This window comes from Melopsittacus undulatus, chromosome 5 (genome assembly GCF_012275295.1).
Source record: "Melopsittacus undulatus isolate bMelUnd1 chromosome 5, bMelUnd1.mat.Z, whole genome shotgun sequence".
NCBI lineage: Eukaryota > Metazoa > Chordata > Aves > Psittaciformes > Psittaculidae > Melopsittacus > Melopsittacus undulatus.
This window is the reverse complement of record NC_047531.1, coordinates 46,257,481-46,277,620: the sequence shown is the minus strand read 5'-3', so window position 1 is coordinate 46,277,620 and position 20,140 is coordinate 46,257,481. Positions and strand designations below refer to the sequence as shown.

General features: G+C 50.2%; 3 protein-coding genes across 3 annotated transcripts; 1 reads left to right on the top strand and 2 right to left on the bottom strand.

Annotated features, from left to right (window-relative positions):
• The first annotated feature begins 1,969 nt into the window (after positions 1-1,969).
• On the top strand, positions 1,970-5,341 carry LGALS1 (galectin 1). The gene is made up of 4 exons (XM_005150367.2): positions 1,970-2,071; positions 3,218-3,297; positions 4,577-4,748; positions 5,134-5,341. Exons 1-4 carry the CDS (start codon positions 2,063-2,065, stop codon positions 5,275-5,277), a joined length of 405 nt encoding a protein of 134 aa, XP_005150424.1. The 5' UTR covers positions 1,970-2,062; the 3' UTR covers positions 5,278-5,341.
• A 2,453-nt stretch (positions 5,342-7,794) lies between these two features.
• On the bottom strand, positions 7,795-9,277 carry LOC101873688 (urotensin-2 receptor-like). The gene has a single exon (XM_005150533.3). It carries the CDS (start codon positions 9,257-9,259, stop codon positions 8,249-8,251), a length of 1,011 nt encoding a protein of 336 aa, XP_005150590.1. The 5' UTR covers positions 9,260-9,277; the 3' UTR covers positions 7,795-8,248.
• Positions 9,278-11,819: 2,542 nt separating this feature from the next.
• LOC101873687 (arf-GAP with dual PH domain-containing protein 1-like) lies at positions 11,820-18,935 on the bottom strand. Its single transcript, XM_005150365.3, has 11 exons — positions 18,601-18,935; positions 17,496-17,626; positions 16,491-16,582; positions 16,327-16,409; positions 15,128-15,240; positions 14,269-14,415; positions 13,760-13,843; positions 13,350-13,412; positions 12,770-12,841; positions 12,048-12,279; positions 11,820-11,960 (listed from the first exon to the last, which is right to left on the bottom strand). Exons 1-11 carry the CDS (start codon positions 18,692-18,694, stop codon positions 11,932-11,934), a joined length of 1,140 nt encoding a protein of 379 aa, XP_005150422.2. The 5' UTR covers positions 18,695-18,935; the 3' UTR covers positions 11,820-11,931.
• Between the last annotated feature and the right edge of the window lie 1,205 nt (positions 18,936-20,140).

Here is a 20,140-nt window from a genome sequence, read left to right as displayed (position 1 = left end):
CCCCAAGGTCCCCTTGCCCATGCTATTAGCCTGTCATGCAAATGCCATTTAATCCAAGGCTCCTTGAAAGCCAGCAAAGACACCTGGACTTCCATCACAGAAACACAGTCTGTCTGAGGTGGACTCAAGTCTGAAGGCTGAATTTGCTTGATGTGAACAGCCCTTCCATTGTCTCCTCTGGGGTGGTATCCCCTCCCTCGTTATCCATGAGTTGGTCTCTAATCTTTGCAGCAACATTTGGACAGGCATGACTCAAGGAGCTGGGTTACTAAGGCTGGGTTACAGTGCCCAGCTGCCAGAAGCACTGCAGGAAACGCAGAACCCACCCCATACATCTTAGATGGCATTCCCCATCTCCAGTTCCCAGTGAGCAAATGTTTACACACTTTCTTTCCCCATCCAACATTCTTTCAAGGGAACAAGAAGGGCCTCAAGGGTATCACAGACTGGCTCCTGCAACCAGCTAGACCGTGGCTCCAGCAGCAGCTTATCTGCTTGGAGATAAGGACCTTGGGGTCCTTTAAAGGGCTTAGTCTCACAAAACTTTAGATTGAAAAGGAATTGATTTAATTACACACATATCCCGAGCAGAGAAGAAGCTGTCTCTAGTTCATTTTTCTCCTGTTAGTATGGAGCACTTGTCTGCATCCCACAACACATGGAAAGAATCAGGCTCAAGGGCTGAACCCTGAGGCAGGTTTCCAAAGGGAGAAAGGAGCACCCACGGCAGAGCAGAGAAGCCCGCTTTGGCCTTTGTTCCAGCCCCCTGTGTCATGGAGTGATCAGCAACCTGGCCAAAGGCTGGAGCCTGTCCATGCCCTCCCCAGCTCCAGGCAGGAGGGTCTGCTGGCATCGATGGGGAATACCCAGGAGTGACAGCCTCTGGGGTTGTGCTTGACAGGGGTAAGATGGCTGGGGACCATCACATCCTCAGCAGCAGGGGAACTGATGGGCCCCACAGAAAGGGAAGAAGAAAGTGCTTCAGTGAGTTTCAGTTCTGGGCCCCTTAAGGAAATCACAGTCTTGTGATTTAGAGACAAATATGCAAGACAAGGAGAGCTTTAAGCCACAAGCTTGGCCTGGTGCCTGAATTTTTTCCCTCCTCTTTCAGCCTAATTACAGTTGAGCCATGTAGTAATTGGGTAACTTTTTCCAAAGGAATCCTTTCACCCAGAGTGAATCATGTTTGCCATAAAGAGAACATGGAGGCAGATAAAAGACATTATAGATCCTATGGGTTACTGTGATAGTTTTGCCCCCATCCCCTTGTTCCTCAGCCCCCAGCTGTGCCCAGGCTACCCTGGGGCTACACAAGAGCCAGGCACTAAGCTTTCCTGGATAATTCCTCCCCACCCATCCAAGACAGCTTCCTCTTGGCTTGCTGTGCCTACAGCCAATATGAACTGCATGGATTTGAGGGCACCTAGGGGTTCTGCAAAATAAGGACTATGTTCCCTTCTCTGGTTCCTGTACCTACAAGAGTGAGCAGCAAGGGCTGGGTGAGCAGCTACGCACAGCCTCATGACCCTGGATCCAGCTTCACTCCTCTGTTCCTGGGGCTTCACCTGCACCACAAAGAGTTTCTATGTGCACAGCGCTATTTCTCCTGCTCCTGATTTAGCTGGAGCTGAAGAGCCCAGCCCTCCTCGCAGGCCCTTCCCGCCAAGTCTCAGATCCATCTGACTGTTTTCCATGTGGGATAAAAGCCTTGGATAGTAAAACACTCATTGTAAAACTATTTTCCATTGGCTTCATGGCCACACACAGCTGGATCGCCTCCTGGAGCGGCCAGCAGCCTGCTTGGAAGGCTTGGGTTTGGGATCCTGGAAAGGAGCCTGGGTGAGGACAGGGAGGAGGCAGCTCTGCCTATTAGGTCCTCCTTCCCTCCCTCCAAAACAAAGCCCTCCCACCCTTTCTCCAGTGTGATTGGTGCCTGGGATGGAGAAGGGCTGGGACAACTGAGCTCTCCATCTATTTAAAGACAAGGGTGGAGCCCCTACACTTACTTGCCTGGGACTGTTGCACCTTGGTGAAGAGGAGCATTACCCTGCAGAGCAGTACCATGTCTTGTGTGAGTAGAGGAAGGGCTGGGGCAGCTCTGCTGCAGGTGGTGCTTCACAGAGGGGGAATGTGCTGTGTTGGCTTGGTGCGATGGTACTTGTGCTATCCTCCTTAGCCCCTGTGTCAGCAGGTCTGCTAGAGCTGGGTGCCTGCTGCATCCATTGCACAGAGGTGGCTGCGATTTCTTCTTCTGGCAGACATGGTTCTTTTTCCTTGCAGGACCCCTTTAGGAGTAACGTGGGGGGGTTGGCTCTCAAGCTGGGGTAACTTGTTTTGCAGCAGCTTTGCTCTGGGGAAGTTGTTGCAGTAATGCTTATTGCTCTCTAAGCATCTTCTCTGGGCAGTCTTACTGCTTGCTTCCTGGCCGAGGTTTTACTGAGTCATTGAGTCTTTACTGTCCTTTCTTATAAGAATAATGTGCTCTACAGAAGTGCCGTTCTGTAAGTGCCAAGGCCCGCCAGGTAGGCGGTTGTGTCAGAAGAGCGATTGCACTCCTTTGATTAATTAATCTTTCATTAAACAGGGGGTGATTCACCAGGGAGTGTCCCAAGTGCAGACTTATTTATTAAAGTGGGATGGGGGAAGCATTCTCAGTTGTACTGGGGTCTTGCCTCTGTTGTGATAGCAAATGACTACATAGGGGTTTGCCAGGGTATCTTAATTCTCCTAGAGAGAAGGTGGGGAAAGGTGTGCACATGGAGCAGGAGAATGCTCTTGCAAATGCTGAGCCTACAGAAAAAACTCCAGCTCTTGGAAGCTGGAGAGCAAAGTGTCTGAGCCCCTGAACATGGGCAAGGCTTGAAGTTCAAATCCAAGCTAGGGAAGGGAGTGGAGGCTCTGTCCTTGTGTGGGATGATGAGGCCCACAAGGCACACAGGTGCATTTGTAGCAGGGTGGGTGTGATGGGAGCTTGCAGTTACTTAGGCTTTACTGCTGTGAAATACAGATAAGCTAATGACAGCAGCAGGAGGAAGGTTGGGAAATTGGGCACATGTCTATGGGATGTCACTGGTGCAGTGCCCTAGGGGAAGGGAGCTTCCCTGTCTCTCCAGTGGTCCAAAGCAATGCACTTGCAAGGCAGCAAGGAGAGATGCCAAGTTGGGAGCAAGTGAGCCAGCAGGTACTGAGCTGATGTCTCTGCCTCAATGTTCCCTAGGGACCAGTGTGCACCAACTTGGGTCTCAAGCCCGGCCAGCGCCTCACCGTCAAGGGGAAAATTGCTCCAAATGCCAAGAGGTAAGCTGTGCTGTAGAGGCACCACACTGAGCTGTCTTCTGCTGGCTGGGGACAAAAGGAATCCCTCCCTTGGGTAGGCAAGGAGCAGCTTTGGAAGGGGTTAACATTACCAGTGGTTTGCAGTGAGTCACTGCCTAATGCACTTTGCAGATGCACTGTACAGCCAAGGGGCTAAGCCAAAGCAGATGTGAAGCTCCAGCTGCATACACTGGCACAGACCATATCCTCTGTAGAGCAGGGTAAAGGAAACGGAAGCTTCGTGTGTCTGATTTGGTACAGTTGCATCCCCACAGCCACATCCTCTCCCCTGCATGAAGATGTCCCAGGAGCAGGAACACATTTACAGTGCCTTGCATCACCCAAATGGCTGGGAGGTCTTGGGTGCTCTGGCTCCACAGGTGCTCTCAGCCACAGCTTATGGTACAGATGGGAAGGCTGTATGTTGCAGCAGGGCATCTCAGGGTGTTGACGTTCAGTTTCACCCAGAGAAAATGCTTCTTAGATGCTAATGGGGAAGGAAGCATCCCTAAATGTGCAGGGATCAAGGCACTTGGGAAAGCTCCACAGCAGCCCCAGCCCTTGTGCAGGTCTGTGGCTGGTGAAGTCCTTTGGTGGGTAAGGTGGAGCCTGTAGGTGCTGTACCAGCACTAGCAGTATTCCAGGAAACATGTCCCAGCTCTTCCCAGTGCCTTTGAAGCATGTTAGCATCAGAGTGAAGCCTCCTGGGTGTTCTCTTGCCAAATAATGTCTCTTCTCACCTGGGTAAGAGGCCTGGGGCCAAGGTGGACACTGGGCTGGGAATCTGCTTCTTCCTGCTGCCCTTGCAGATGCTTTGGGATGGCTAATGACATAGTAATTGTGACAGCTGCCTGCAGGGTGGGGAGAAGGCAGTGGCTGCCAGGCAGGATGCAGAGCCAGCTAACTGTTTGGGCCTGAGAGGAAATAGTGGAAAGCAACTGTCTTCTTGGGAGCTGGTTTGGGTGCAGGGTAACTCCGTGTTCAGGGCTCTGAGTACTGAACCTTTCTCTTTTTAAAAGCTTCATGGAAACCAACTGATGCCTTTCCCAGGGATGGCACTGTGGAGCTATCACCCCAGGAGAGGACAGTACCCCTTACTGGCACAGAACCATCTTCTTGGGGAAGCTGTGCAGTTCAGCAAAGGGTTTCTCTTTGGTTATCCTCAGCTAGTAAAGCAGCAGACTCGGAGATGTTCATGGTGATGAGCAACATGCTACCACAGTGTTGATTAAAGCAGTATTGATGTCTTCTTTCTCTGCAGCTTTGTGATGAATCTGGGGAAGGATGCTACCCACCTTGGCCTTCACTTCAACCCTCGTTTTGATGCACATGGTGATGTGAACACCATCGTGTGCAACTCAAAGAAGGTGGAAGAGTGGGGGACAGAGCAGAGGGAGACTGTCTTCCCTTTCCAGAAGGGGGGCATTGCAGAGGTGAGGCCTGGGATGCGCTCTCTGTACATGACATGGTGAAGGAAGAGTGCTTGGCACAGGGCACCCAACTGCAGGGACTCCCTGTATAGGAGGTGGCTGGCTTCTCCTGTGTGGCCAGTGCCACCACTCAGGGCTTTGAGCAGGGACAGAGGGTGGGGATCAAAGGTGCAAGCTCCACCTAGCTCAAAGGGATGTTATTATTGAACAGAGCAGTGAATAGGCATCTCTTGGGAGACCAGAATAACAGTCCTGCTGCTGAAGAGCAGGTTATGCTGCTGAGCATGTTCACCCTGCAAAATGGAGGGTGGCACAGTAACACTGGGAGGGGAAAAGCTTGAGGGTGTCTTGGCAGAAGCTTTCTTTGACTTTTCCATTTGTCTTGCAGATCACTTTCAGCATCAACCCAAATGATGTGACAGTCCACCTGCCAGGCCACCAGTTCACATTCCCAAACCGGCTTGGTCTCGCTGTCTTTGACTACTTTGATACACAAGGGGACTTCACACTGCAGTCCCTCAGCTGGGAATAACTTTTCTCTGACCCCTTCATTGCAAAGATACAGAAATATCATTCAATAAATAAGTTTTGTCCTAGCCAGTCTCAGTCTAATCTGTTTCATACTGCAAGTCCATGTGGGTTGGTCACTTTGCTGGAGGGGTGAGGGAAGGAGGGTAGCCAGCCATATGTGAGTGACATTGTGCCAGCCTTAAAGACATGGATGGAGAGAAGGGTGAGGGTCAGAAGCCTAGGAGGCAGGAGGTAAAAAGCCCAAGGAGAGGCTTGGGGCAAACAATGGGGCTAGATGTGACTGAGGGGGAGAGTGGAAGGGTCCCTTAGACAAAGTCACCCACTCTCAAGGTCTAGACTGACTCATTGCTCTTCCTGAGTAAACTGGGTTTATTAACTCTCACACCCTAAGCTAAGCACCCATGGCTGGCCTTCGGCAGCCTTGAGCTGCTGTGCTAGGTAAACCTAGTGGGGCATGGAATAAGGGAATAGCCCTCAGCTGTGCTAGCTTTGGCCTGCACCCATCTGTAGAAGTTTGTCCTACTTATGACACTACTCCCCTGTGTCTTCTTGGGACCTCTTACTGCTGCCTGGAGCAGCGGTAGGAAAGGATGTGTCAGTGTGGCAGAGCAGGTGGTGGGGTCCTCATCCAACTCCTTTCCTCCAGGAACTGCAGAAGCACAAATGCTGATATGGCATAGGAGGGCGGTGATTTGGAGAGGTCTGCTTTTTTTCTGCCCCATGTGCCTTTCCAGGTCCATCTGGAGCTGGGAGAGGTGGTAATGCCCAGCTGGGGTGCGGGATGCTAAGGATGCTCTTGTTACCCCCTTCACCTGTATTAGCTCAAATGAGCCTGAGCACTTCTCAGTCTAAACTGAGGCTGGCTTCTGAGAAATGTGGAGCTACTGAGGCATGTTTGATATTGCAGCATAGTTCTCAATGGGCTGTGGGTCATTACCCAAGGTGTGAGCCAGCAGCTGCCTCTGGGCCTCTCCCAGTCTAATGCTACTATGGGAGCAATGACTATTGCCAGTGGGCATAGCAGAAGTGGGAGCTGCCCTTTCCATAGTGCACAGCAGCTGGGATGGAAGGACCCAACCTTTGTGTTCTCCTTTCCAGGCTTGGCCATGAGCAACATGAAGCACTAACAACTTGATGTCCTACAAGCACTGGCTGGGTGGAAACCTCCCGTTAAGCAGTTGCAGAGTAGCTGCAACACTGGGACTTGCCCCTACAGCAGCAGCACTTCCTGTTCTTGCTCCATATTTCATGAGGCTGTGCCAGGTCCTGTGTCTCAGGTAGCCATGGCAGAGGAAGTTTTAGCTGCTAGGAATTGGGGGGCTGGGGAGGAAGAGAGAGACAAGTTGGAGACAAGGGCTCAAGATGGGCTTTTAAGCTGGGAGGCAGAAATATAGGGGGTATACCAGCAACTCCAGGCTCTGCAGCTGGATCTCTCTTGAAGTTCCATGTTGCCCAAAGCCAGTCTGCTCTGGAAAGCCCTGGAACAGGCTGCCCAGAGAAGTGGTGAATGCTCTATTCCTGGCAGTGTTCAAGGCCAGGCTGGACAGAGCCTTGAGTTACATGGTCTGGTGTGAGGTGTCCCTGCCCATGGCGGGAGGGTGGAACTGAGTGATCTTAAGGTCCTATTCAACCCTAACCATTCCATGATTCTGTGATCACATCCCACTCTTTAGGCCTACATCTATAATAGTAAACACAACATCTAACATTGCCACCCTGGCCATAGGTATGGCTGGGGGACAGCATGGCTTGGAGGCTCTTCCCATGGGGCGATATGAATGAGGCCATTCTTTCTGGGGATAAGAAGAGGGTTTAGCCATATGGGAATGACCCATGTTAGGCTAAATGGACCTGGCCCAGTTTATACAGTGGTATTGGCACAGTCTGGAGTTGGGGATTTCCTCAGCCTTAGCAGAGACACAGTGCGACTGAGGGCCCCCTGCATGAGCTGTGATGATGGACACACAGTCTCCTTACAGCTTCTTCTGTTGGGCTGATCTTGAGAGCTCAGCAAATGTGCTGACATCCGCAGGCTGTACTTCAGGGCAATCTCACCATGTCTCTTAACTGCACTTGGGAGGCTTTTTTTAGCAGGACTCTTCAAAGGGATTTTTTCTGTGATGGGTGGGGGATGAAAGCCAAGTGTGAGCTTTACCACAAGAGGATGAACCTAATTCAGGTCTCCTGCTAGCGTGGCTGCTCCTCGAAGTGACTCACTGGTCCTGTGAAATCTGTGACTCACTGTTGTCCTGACTTTGTTATGGCTTGGCCCGTTGCTAGCGAGGAGGTGAGAGGTGGTGAGGGCTCCCCAGCTGTGTAATTTAGAGTATGGAGGCTGACTCCTCCCTTCCACCCACTTGCTGGCATGCGAGGGCTGAAGGACCCAAGGATGGAGCCAGAATCCCTGAGACACACATCCTTCCCCCGAGCTGAGGAGGGTGAGCAGCGTTGCAGAGAGGAAGATGTGAAGGGGAAGGCACTGTAACAATGACAACAGAAGACACTGCATGAAAGCATGGAGGGTGATGCACTTTTATTTCTTGGCTCAACCCCAGCCAATGTTCCCAACCTAGGATGCTGCTCATCCCAAATAGCTCAACAGCTCTCCCAGAATTGGATGCTGGAGAGGAACAATTAATCAGGGACTGTAGCTGTAAGTTAAGGAGTAATGAGTTCAAATTAAAACATTGGAAGTTCAGGTTAGGTATAATGAAGAAGTTCTTTACTGTGAGGGTGGTGAGGCACTGGAATGGGCTGCCCAAAGAACTGATAAATGTTCCATCCCTGGCAGTGTTCAAGGCCAGGTTGGACAGAGCCTTGGGTGACATGGACTAGTGTGAGGTGTCCCTGCCCATGGCAGGGGGTTGTAACTAGATGATCTCAAGGTCCTTTCCAACCTAAACCATTCTGTGACTCTATGATTCTATTAAGTGGAGGGATGCTGTGGCTTCCCCCTAGCCCTTCCATGGCTCCTAGGATGGTGCTGGTGGTCGTGCCATGCCCACCCTGGGGCACCGGCGGTAGCTGCGAGTGAGTAGGGTGTAAAGGAAGGGGTTGATGCAGCTATTGCTGTAGGCCAGGCAGGTGACCCCAAAGTTGAGGTAGGCTTGTGTGGTGGCACCAATGCCCAGCCCCTTGCCCCAGTAGAGCCCAGCCAGCTGCCAGGCCCAGAAAGGGAGGAAGCAGGCCCAGTAAACCACCACAATGGTGGAGATCCTGGACAAGAGCCGCCGGGCAGGGGCCCTGCCAGCCACCGGCAGCCCCATGCCCCACACAGACGAGCAGTATGCATGGGCCAGGCGGGTGTAGACGATGCCCAGCACCACGCCGGGTGCCAGGATGCTGGTGGTGAAGAGCACTGTCAGGTAGAGCCGGAAGGCTGCTGGTGTCCACATGGGGATGCACATGCGCTTGTGGGAACCGTCCTCTTCCCGCAGCTGGGTCATCACCATCATGGGGGCCGTAAGCAGGAGCGAGAGGAGCCAGAGGACAGTGCTGGCCAGCTTGCGGTAAGCATTGCTGGCCCACCTGGCCCGCAGCGGCCTGGACACTGCCCAGTACCGCTCCAGACTCATGGCAGTCAGGAGGAAGATGCTGGCATGCATGGTGAGGAGGTCCAGGCTGAGCAAAAGCCTGCAGCCCATATCCCCGAAGAACCAGTCATGGGCGAAGTAGGTGCAGACCACAAAGGGGATGGTGGAGAGGTACAGGAGGTCAGCCAGGGCTAGGTTGATCACATAGACCCCCAAGGAGCCCGCTGAGTGGCCCGCCACCCTGCCGGAGGCTACCAACATGGTGTAGATGTTCCCCACCATCCCAGTGAGGCACATGATGAGCAGCACTGCACCCAGAGGCCCCGTGACTGGGCTGTCCCCTCCCAGGATGCTACTGTCATCACTCACACCACTGCTTTCCTCCGAGAAGCTGCCACCCTCAAGATCCTCTCCAGGTCTTGTGCTGCTGAAGGAAGGGTCATAAGACATCTTTGGGTACAGCAAGCAAGAACAAGGCAGACTGTCAGAGACCTGTTCCTTCCCTTTGCCTTCCCCACTTGCTATATATTGGACACGTCTAGCCTTGCCAGGAAAGCAGCCAAGGGAAGGGAAGATACAGGGTACTCCAGAGAAGTCTATTCCTCACCTCCAGCCACCCAGTCCATTTTGCTGGTCTTGTCCATCACAGCTCTGTCTGTTGGTTTCTCTCAATCACCAGAGGGCTGAGAAGGGGACAATGCCCTCGCCTTCAAGACCAAGAGGCACAAAATAACCTCTGCCAGCCAAGAGGAAAGGTCTCCGATCTTCACCAGCTCTTCATTTGTTGTTTCTCCAGTGTTCACTGGGCCCGCAGAAACCAGCAGACTCGGTTGGCAAGTGGATTTCTCATCCAAAGTCTGTATCTTCTCAACTCAGACAGACTCTGGAGAGGTAGGCTCTGCCCCCTGAACTAACCCATGGGGAGTTGCCTTGCCCACTGCAGAGAGGAATGTGTCTGACTCAGAGCTTCACACACCAGTGTGAATGCAGTCCCAGTTCATACCAGACCTAGCTGCTAGCTGAGGAGCCCTACTGTCTGCCTCCTCTTCCCTGAAGACACACTCTTTCTCCCCCGCTGTCTTCCCGCACCTTCTTCATGGTCCGTCTTCCTTCTTGTTCTTGTTTCCCTTTCTTCTTCTTGTTTCCCTCTGCACAGCTGTCCTCATTAGAGGGAGATAACTGAAAGACAAAACTCCCTAATGTGTGGAAGCATTACGCTGTGGCTTTAGAAGGGAAAGCAGAGCCAAGGAGCTGACACACTGCTCTGCTTGTCCCTTAGCCAAGCCAGGCTATGAGGGTCTGTCCCCCACTCCCTTCCAAAGACATTAGGGCCCCCAGTGTATAGATAATGGTTTGCAAGCAAGCCCACCAGATGGCTGGACATCTCACGCTCTCCATGACCTGGGCCTGTGCCTCCCTGCTGTGAGCCTGTTACGTTGCCACCATCGCCTTCTAGCGGGACATAACTGCATGGCACCTATGCCCTGACGTTTCTGCACCCAATGCTCCCTGCCCTTTTTCATCTGCATTTTAGCCTCATTCCTCTCAGGGAACACTCATGGTGCTGCTTTTCACCTAGGAAGTCGATGCTCCCAACAGGTTCTGGTAGTTTCAGCACAAAGAGGGCTCCCCAGGGAACCAGAGGGGGACCATGACTTTGCCCATTTTGCTCTGATGGAAAAATCCACACTTTACATGCCCCAGGAAATGCAATGAATACCTACAGCTCTTTGCTCTGATTGTCTGTCCTTTTGTTTCTCAAGAAACGGCCTCATACCTTAGTAGTCAGCAGCTCAGCTAACTACTGTTAGCCTCCTAACTTCATTTAGGAAATTAAAATAAATTACAGTGGGATTTTTAAATGTATTTCTTTGCGAGCTAATTAAAATACTGGTTACCTCATTAATTTCAGTTAGCTCCCTTAACACATGAGATGCCTGCTCTCACATTACTGGTGTAAAGCTGCAGACACATCAAATACTAAAGTCATCAGCAGAACTCAGCTCGTCCTTCCAGCACAAGAAATACAGCTCTGCCAGGAGAGCTTTAAGAGATGATCTGTAAGATATGAATCATGGGTTGATTCAGTGATTAGGGATAACTGTTACTAGAAGGATATGAACATATAGACTTCCCTGTTACACTACTGCATAAAAACATACGTATATGTGGTATACAATATAAACATATGTAATGTACAGGGCAGAATTAAAATTCCAGGCCTTTGACATAGAGAATGAGGGAATCCATGATGCCTTTGGACATCAACCTCTAGGTTCTAGTAAAGACAACAAGAGTCAGAACTCTGTATCAGACATGCCATAAGCTGCTCTCTGCAGGACACACCATCTCTCCATTGGTTTGACTACAGACTCAGATTTGACAGCTGAACTTCAGTGGCATGAATATTCCTCACAGTATCTTTCCTAGATCAGTATTCCATCTCCCATCACTTTTTGTTACGCACACACATACACATATGTATACCCACACCTTGTTTCCGAGTTTCTCTCTTCTCTGTAGCAATCAAAGGAAGGTCTGAAGAGGCTTTCAAGCCCATACACAGCAGGATGAAACAGGCTTCACATCTAGCTGTTAGTTTATATCCTTTAAGTGACCTTTCTCAACTACAGCTCTGATCAAATACGTACATGTTTCACATCTCTGACACCAGCAGAGAAACCATTTCTTGTAAAGGAACAGGTCTCCTAGTCCAGAAGTCCCTGCAACCTGCTGGGGTTTAGTTCCAACCAGGCAGCTGTTTTCTTAGGGTTTGTGGTTGCCTGCAGTTTCATGCAGGAGTGATGCAAAGTCCCAAGTCCAACACAGCAAGTGCCAAGTTTTCAAGGCCCAATTGACAGGCAAGGCCTGCCAGCGTCCAGTCATATGACAGCAATTTAACAGCAACAGGTTGCACTGAGGATTCAGACTCTCAAAGTCTTGTACTTGAAAGGAAGCAGCTTAATCAGGTGCACAAAACTAAGTGGACCATCTACGGGGGAAAAAAGTGCTTCAAAGGGTGCTTCAAGAGCACTGTGTTTCTCTGATGTTGATCTTCTCTCCTGACAGCCCAGCAGCAGGACCAGGTAGAGTCAAGTCATAGCAGGTTCCTCCATGGCTTCCTAGGATTTAAACTTGAAGTAGGCTTCAACTGTAGTGAAGGAAAAAGGTGGTGCATTAGGGTAATACCCTGAACTGGAGTAGCAGGAGGGGAAGAAAACAGCATCCAGGCACTTACTTGCGTATTCTTGTGGGGTCATGGCCTGGTTGATGACACTGGTGAAGGCTGAGATCCAGTCCAGCTGGTCAGTCTCTGTCTCACAGGTGAAGAGGTATTCCCGGTCGGGAGTGACAATGGTAAGGCCATAGTGCCAAGAGAAGTTGCCCTGTGTCCCTGTAGGCAATCCCTTCTGGACACTATATCCATTATCTCTGCTGCCCACGAACACTTCACCTTTAGCAAATGCATCCTGCACATCAGAGGGAAAAAGTGAGGTTTACGGAATCTCAGAAGAACCAGGGAATAATAGCAGAGCAGGACAAGAGGAGAGTGGGTGAGGGCCAGGGATGGTGATCAGGGCAGGTCAGAGGATTCAGAGAAGCAGGGAGGTGATATTCAAAGGCAGCAACAGAAAGGAAAAATTATGAGCATAGACCTAGAGAGGTCTGAGAAAGGAAACACTGCTCCATGTCACCACCCCCCCCCTCCCGTGTCACTCTCCTCCCCATCACCCTTTTTACATTGCTGCCCTCCTGTTCCCATTGTTCACAGGCAGTGAAACAAATACAGAAATCATACAATGAACTAAGTGAGATGGGAAGGGGAAGACCTAGAGCCCATTCAAATCAGTTGGGGAATCTACAAGCCTGCCTTACTGCAGAGCAAAGACACTGATTGCACTGTGACCCTGCCCTCAGCACTATTGCCTGCAGCTGCCAGATGTCAGATCTCCCGCTCACCAAAGGGTCCTTGAAATACGTGAGCCTGCGGTGATCCAGCGTGAACCAGCGCTTCTTAAAAGCCTCTCTCTGCTGTGAAGGGAAGAGGTGAGATATGTAAGCGAACAGTGCCCTCTGCTGAGAGCAGTGAGAATGGATGCCCAAAATTCATCCCAACCGCTCGAACCAAGCCCCTGCCTTAACAGCAACCTCCTCCTCACCCTTTCTGAGCTGAGAGTGGGGATCAGTATCGGGTTTTTCAGTCCCAGCTGCTGTCCCCAACTCTTGGACTTCTGTGAAGAACCCCAGAGTTCAGACAGGAGAAATCTAGACGCTAAATACCTGTAAGGTCACGCACACAAAGACACATGCAGAGAGATCTGTTGTTCTGGGAGAAAGCAGGGACTCTGGCTTCATCTACTTTCACATGTGTCCTTCCCCTTCCTTTTATTGTCCCCTCCCTTGGTGCACACACACTGTTCCCACGGGTGTCTAAAGAGTCAGGGGGGAATGGGGAAACAGCAGGAGAAAAACATTGAAGTAGGGAAGGTCAGTGGCCCTCTGGAAGGTCCTGCTAGATTTTTTCCCCACAGCAGCTCACCTTGGGACCAGTCTTCTCCATGTATCCCTCCTTCAGGAAGTTTCTTGTCAGCCGATTTTTTATCTGACAAAAAGGCGAGAGTCAGATAAACTTAGCCATGTTTCTTTGCTATTTGCTTTTGCTCCTCTCCCTCCCCCTCTTTCTATCCCCCAAACTCAGTTGCCTTTGTATTAATGTTTGCAGAACTGCCTAGTCAGGAGTCACTTCTGCCTTCAAAATGCTCAGAAAGAGCAGAAAGTAGTTGTTCTCTGGCCACCACAGGCACTTCTACACACACTTTCTCATCCCATTATCTAAATACTTCAATTTCTACTTCTGTACCTGGGCTTCTAACAGTAACTAATGGGCTCTTTTATCACATCACCAAGTACCAGTGGAAGACTCAGCACTGCACTCTAGTGCTCCCTTACCTCATTATCACTGGCAATGGGAAATGCTACCTTCAGATAATGGAACTGCACAGAGCGAATGGCATTGAACCAGTCCACTACCTCCTGAGAATGGAAAAGGACAGGAAGAAAACTTAGGCAGAGCAACACTGAGCCATCTAAATTCACCCAGTTCAACCCAATGTTAGCTACAAACACAGCCAGGTCTCCCTCCCCAGCACCTATATCATCTCCCTCACACACAAACAGCACAGCTGCCCCACTCCCCACGTCCACACACAGCAGCATGTTTGCACATCTTCTATGGCAGCTCCTTCCACACAAGCTAATTCAGTCAGTATTCCTGCCCTACTCCCTGCAGCAAAACCCTCTCAGACACACAGACACAGAGGGAGAGCCCCCACCCTGTTACCTACCTGCAGTGACTGACACACACATACCCTGTCCTACCCATGCTTCAGACTATTAATAGCAGCAGCTTCTCAGATCACCTCAATTGCTTTCCAATTCTTGATGCTAAAATTAAATACCTTTCCACTTTCATGGTAGACAAATATATTCCGGGTCTTGTTGTCTTTGAGATAGGTGATCTGCAGGCCATTGGGGTTTCCAATCTTCACTGGTTGAAATGTAGCATTGATGACATCTATTTTAATATTGATTTTGGGTTCTTTGGCCTGAAAACAGAATAGCATTGGTCATGCATAAGCAATCCTAGTGGGAAAGACTCTTTGTAGGTTAAAAGAAGGTCAGTGATCTTAAAGGTAATAACTACTCCTACCCAACAAAATTGTTGTAGGACACACTCCCTTCACCATGTGTTGCGCTCAAGCTCAAAGTGGACACACACACCCCTCCATTTTACATTTGACCTGTGCCTGCTCTGGAACTGCCAATAGCACACTGGGAGTGCATCTGACATTACAGCTGAGCCAGTCTAAAGGCTAACTGACCTCAAAAGGAAAGAGCCCACCCCTAGAATCATAGAAACAGAACACTTTGGGTTGGAAGTGACCTTAAAGGCCATTTAGCCCAACTCCTCTGAAATAAGCTGGGACATTTTCAACTAGATGAGGTTGCTCAGAGCTCTGTCCAACCTGACCTTGAATGTTTCCATGGGTGGGGCATCCATCCACCAGTGAAAAATCAAACCTTTTATCAGCAGTGAGGGAAGGGTATAAGGAAGCACAAAGGAAGGGCATGGGGAAATGTCACTGTGACAGTAGGAAGGGGACCCCTCTCTTCAGAGACATGTTTCTGTCATCATCCCTGGTCTGGGATAAGGCAGGCAACCTCAGAAACAGGTTGCCTTACATCTGAAATAGAAACACCTCTGTGCCTGCCCTGAGTGGAGTATGCACTGGATTGGGAGTTGACCACCATACTCACATCCTGCTTTGTGAAATACTTCAGACATCCCTCTCTCTCAGACAAGAGGAACTTGCGGGGTAGGAACTGCCCGTTGTCCCGACCTCGCTTCCAGAGGATGCCTTCCTTCACCCCTAGGAGCAGAAAGGCCACTTTTAAAAGCATCCTCTCACAAGCATCATAGGCATCAGAGAGCTGTATACAGCCTGGGGTCCCAGCCATATCTCTGGGATAAAGCACATAGAATCACAGAATGGTTAGGGTTGGAAGGGACCTTAAAATTCATCCTGCCACAGGCAGGGACACCTTCCACCAGACCAGGTTGCTCCAAGCCCTGTCCAACCTGTCCTTGAACACTGCCAGGGATGTGGCAGCCACAGTTTCTCTGGGCAACCTGTGCCAGGGCCTCAGCACCCTCATAGTAAAGAACTTCTTCCTAATACGTAATCTAAATTTACCCTTTCTCAGTTTAAAGCCATTCCCCTTTGTCCTATCACTACATGTCCTTGTAAGAAGTCCCTCTCCAGATTTCTTGTAGGCCCTTTTAGGTACTGAAAGCTGCTATAAGGTCTCTTTGAAACCTTCTCCAGAACAAGCCCCACTCTCTCAGCCTATCTCCATAGCAGAGATGCTCCAGCCCCCTGATCATCTTCGTGGCCATCCTCTGGACTTGCTCAACCAGGTCCACACCCTTCTTGTGTTGGAAGCCCCAGGGCCGAATACAGCATGAACATGATGAACTACTGCCAAGAACAAACATCTGAGAAGGAGAGGTCCCACCTCTGGCTTACAGCTGAAGATGGTGGCTGGTTCTCATTTTGCAGGACAGATAAATTGACATTCACAGATGCTTCCTGGACCCTGGGACAGGACCAGAACTCTTCCCACTCGACTCTACAGGCCCTTGGGCTCCAGCACTTTGTGTCACAACACTGGCAGTGGCATTTCAGAGACAGCTGCCACGGTTGGAGGGAGTCTGGCTCCAACAGGACAGAAAATGCCTTTGAAAAAGCACGGAAGCAACCCATGGCAACACCAACCTACACTGGCCAGAACTGAACCTTCTCTCCAAAAAACACAATACCTTATAAATACCAGCTGGGTTCTCTGGTACTTGCAGTATTTGCTGCACTGACACTATGAGCTTTCTTCTCATGGTGCTCAAAAGCTTCCAGCAAAGGCAACAAGCAGGATATTTTGATGCTATGCTCTGCTCTTACCATCAGAATATGGCAGCTGTTTTCCTGGCTCAGTGAACTCTCTGCGTTCATATTTGGCCCGTATCCACTGTTCTCTCAGCACACTAGGGAGAGAGATGACAGGTAGCTCAGAAACACTTAGAGGAACCCAGAACTGCCATTTCCCCTTCTGTGCAGCAACTTACTGGCAGTCACTGTAGGTTGGCTGGTAATAGTAAATAGGGACGTGAGCTTCATATATGCCTTTAGTCACAGCATTCCCATGCTTGGCCAGAAACTGCAGAATTAGACAGAGAGTTAGTGCTTTCCCTTTGATGCTGAGTAATGTTGGCCCTTTTTCTTTCCTGACCCACTACAGTGGTAGATGCATATCAAGCTCTAATGGAGCATTCTCCTTCCCCTCCATTGCGACATCCCAGTAACGTTTGGCTCCATAAAGGTGGATCTCAAAGGTCCTGTCTGCTCTTAGAAGTTACACTGATTGCACCTCAGTCAAAAGAATGCCATAAACGTCACTTCCATGGGGCCGCGTGCACACACACAGTCAGTGGATTTGCTGCCATGCCCCACATCAGTGGGGACACCACGTTCAACAGCTATGCAAAGCCTTCTGGCGGGACATTCCAAAACTCTTTGCTCCTCTCCAAAGAGCAGCAAGATACAGATTATTTTCTTTGGATCTCCAGAAAATGTTTTCAGTCCCCTGAAGATTTATGGGTTGAAGGGGGTGTAACAGGGAGAAGTCAAGTTCCCACAAATGCCATTTTTCTCAAGAGATCACATTATCACATCTGGAATCTTGTCTCAGAGCATAGAATTACCCAAAATTTCCCCCTTGGACTGCTGAATCCAAGAGAAGACATTGAGGCTGGATGGTGCTAGTGAGTGGGAAATGAGTAATCTGGAGAGACAAAGACCCTGAGCCTTGGCAAAATACATTGCAAGAGGTCTGCATTTGCCATAAAGTAACAGGACATGGAGAGACACATAAGGCAAATGCATCCTGCCTCTCCTGGTGGGCTATGGGGGGTTATCCCTGCACAAGTATCCAGAGCACAAATAGCAAAGGGGCAGATTAAATCAGACTATATCTTCAACTCTGTGCAGTCAAAGGGCTGACTTTCCCAGGACAGTTAGTGTATGACCTAGACCCAACCCACCTGACATACCAGGGGGGATAAAGGTCTCACCTGCACCTGGGCATCATCCCAGTGGTCCATCTTCAGGGATTTGACTTTGCTGATGCTAGGGATGTTGCGATGAATTCCTGAACAGCTGAGGCATATAAAAACACCCAGAGTAGAGGATGCCCAGTCGGGATCTGGGGATATGAAGAAGGGTATGACTAGAAGTGGTAAATTCACCATGGATGTATACCTCAACTGAGAACACAGTCCTGAGAAACAGAGAGCTGGGTGACCACAGTTTCATCTGAACCAATTAATTAACACCCAAAGTATATATGATGGTTAGGAAAAAGCATAGCTATTATAGCCTTCCATCCCCTCCACTTCAACCACTTCATCTGAATCTTTATTAACCTGAACCTTGAAAAACTTCAAGGGCTCTAAAAATTCCCTTTGCATAAAGAGTCACCCACGATGAAAGTGAAACCACCTCTGGGAAAAGACTCCAGCAGTTTAGTGCAATACAGCAAACCTGCAACGGTATTTAGCTCCAGAAGAGGAAAGCAGCCCTGAAACCAAAATTTTCCTGGAAGAATTTAAGAAGGTGAAATGATACCAATTATCCCAATCTTAATTTGGCTTGGATGGTATGCTCCATATGCCCCTTTTGGGAAGAGCATGATGAGTGCTTTTAGCAGTACCCATAAGACCTCAAATTGGGTACCCTTGAAGAGAGCAAGCCCTTCAGGAAGAGAAATCTCCAAGGCGCCTGTAGCAGGTTGTCTGCTCAGCTGAGTCACAGATGAGACAATGCCCTCCTGAATCACTCCTTTGTGGAGCAGTTAGGATTTCACTGCGAGCTTTCCTGTCAGGTCCTGACTGGGCATGACCTTGAATTGTGTTGGAGATCTGACATGACTACAACCCATGGTGCTGCACCTACACAGCCCCTGCTCATCGGGCACTCTGCATCCCCATCCTTCTTCCCACTGGCACTGTGGCAGCATCTCCTTCCTCCTCCCTTGCCAACTCACCTCCAGGGAGAAGAAGCAAATACCCAGGGCAATGACTCTCCTTCCCCTCTACTCCAGGCTCCCGTGCAGCCCAATAGCTGTTAGAGAGCAGCCCCTGCTTCCAACTCTTCCTCTAGCAGCCCTTGGGGACTCACCTGGCTTCCCACAATCTGCACATAAAGAGTTTTCTGCTCTTCTCCACACCTCCATCAGGGCCTTCATGCTCCGCTCGCGTCCTCCAGCCATCATGTCCCAGCGCTATCTGTCCCAGGCAGGGCAGGGCAGGACCAGGAGGGCAGCCTGTGCCTTCTGCACCTGCAGGCCTACCCAAGGGAGAAGGAGCCACCAGAGAGACAGCAGCTCTGGCAGAGAGTGGGAAACAGGGAAAGCAGGAGAAGCCGTAAGGTTAATGGTATGAGCGTGGAGGCCTTAACGGCACACCTGAGCCGGTGGAGTGCAGGCAGGGGCGAAGAGGCTGAAGTGCAGCAGGCTGTGGGTGAGGAGGAGGAGGAGGCCTGCCCCTTGGGCGTGGAGGGAAGTGCAGCAATTAACCACAGAACTGGTTTTTCCGCATTTCTGCTGGTGAACGGACAGGCCAGGAAGAGAGCGCAGCAGCGAGCAAGTTGATAAAGGCGAGGCGGCCACAGACGGCGGCCACCAGCCCTGTCAGGACTTGTGTCAGGGCTCATCACGCTCTGCGACATGGGGGTGGTTTGGGGTGGCCTTGCAGCACCTCAGCAGCCAGCTGGCCACCACACAGGCATTACACACACCTTTAAAGCAAGGACCAGAGGGCAAGAAAGCTCAAGAGTTCAGCCCAAGTCACTCAAACCATCATCCAAGAACATGGCAGTGCTGATGACCCCCTCCAACGCGTGCTGGTGGCTATCACTACAGAAACCAAGGCTGTTGAGCCAGGGCCTGTGTACTGGAGACTCAGTGTAAGAGCCAAGAAGCATCCCCAGGGTTGTCTTCTTGTCTAAGAGGAGCAGTACAGGTGCCACTAACACCAAGCAATGACAGCTTGAGATAAACTCTTGGACCTTTCCCAATGAAATGAAGACGTTAAATATTTGGAGGAGCAATTGATACGTGGGTAGACTCCACAACTCGTTGAAGTTGTAAAGTAGGTATACTGTTATTCAGCGCTGAGGCGCACGGGGGATCGCTCCTCCAAAGGTGTGCGCTCCTTTCCTTTGCCACTCAGTTTGTTTATATTACATATAATGATTACATGAACATGAGATTGTTTCATGCCTAATACATATGCAAAACCTATTCCTGTCCAGTATTACGATTAGTTTTCTGGCATTCGTCCCATTGATGCGCTTGCGCAGTGCCTCCTGGTGGTGGTCGTTAGGGGGACATGAGGATGAAGGCCTGTAGTTCCTCTTCATCACCGCGAGATTTCACGCAGACTCGATAGGGTTTTGGCTCCTACCCAAACTTGAGGTTCGGTACTAGCTGGTTTATGTATCTTAAAGCAGAAACTTGTCAAGCTTGCAAATTTTGTTACTCTGGTTATCTTTTGTTACTTTTCTGTCTATGGGTACTATATAAACAAGAACATTTTAACTGTTAAGTTATGAATCTTATCTACTACAATTTTGCTTCACCATTCTAGCAACTTTGACTCCTAGGGTTCTGCTTCACCAAGCACAATGACTGCTTAAGCAAGCAGGCACAATGTTAACC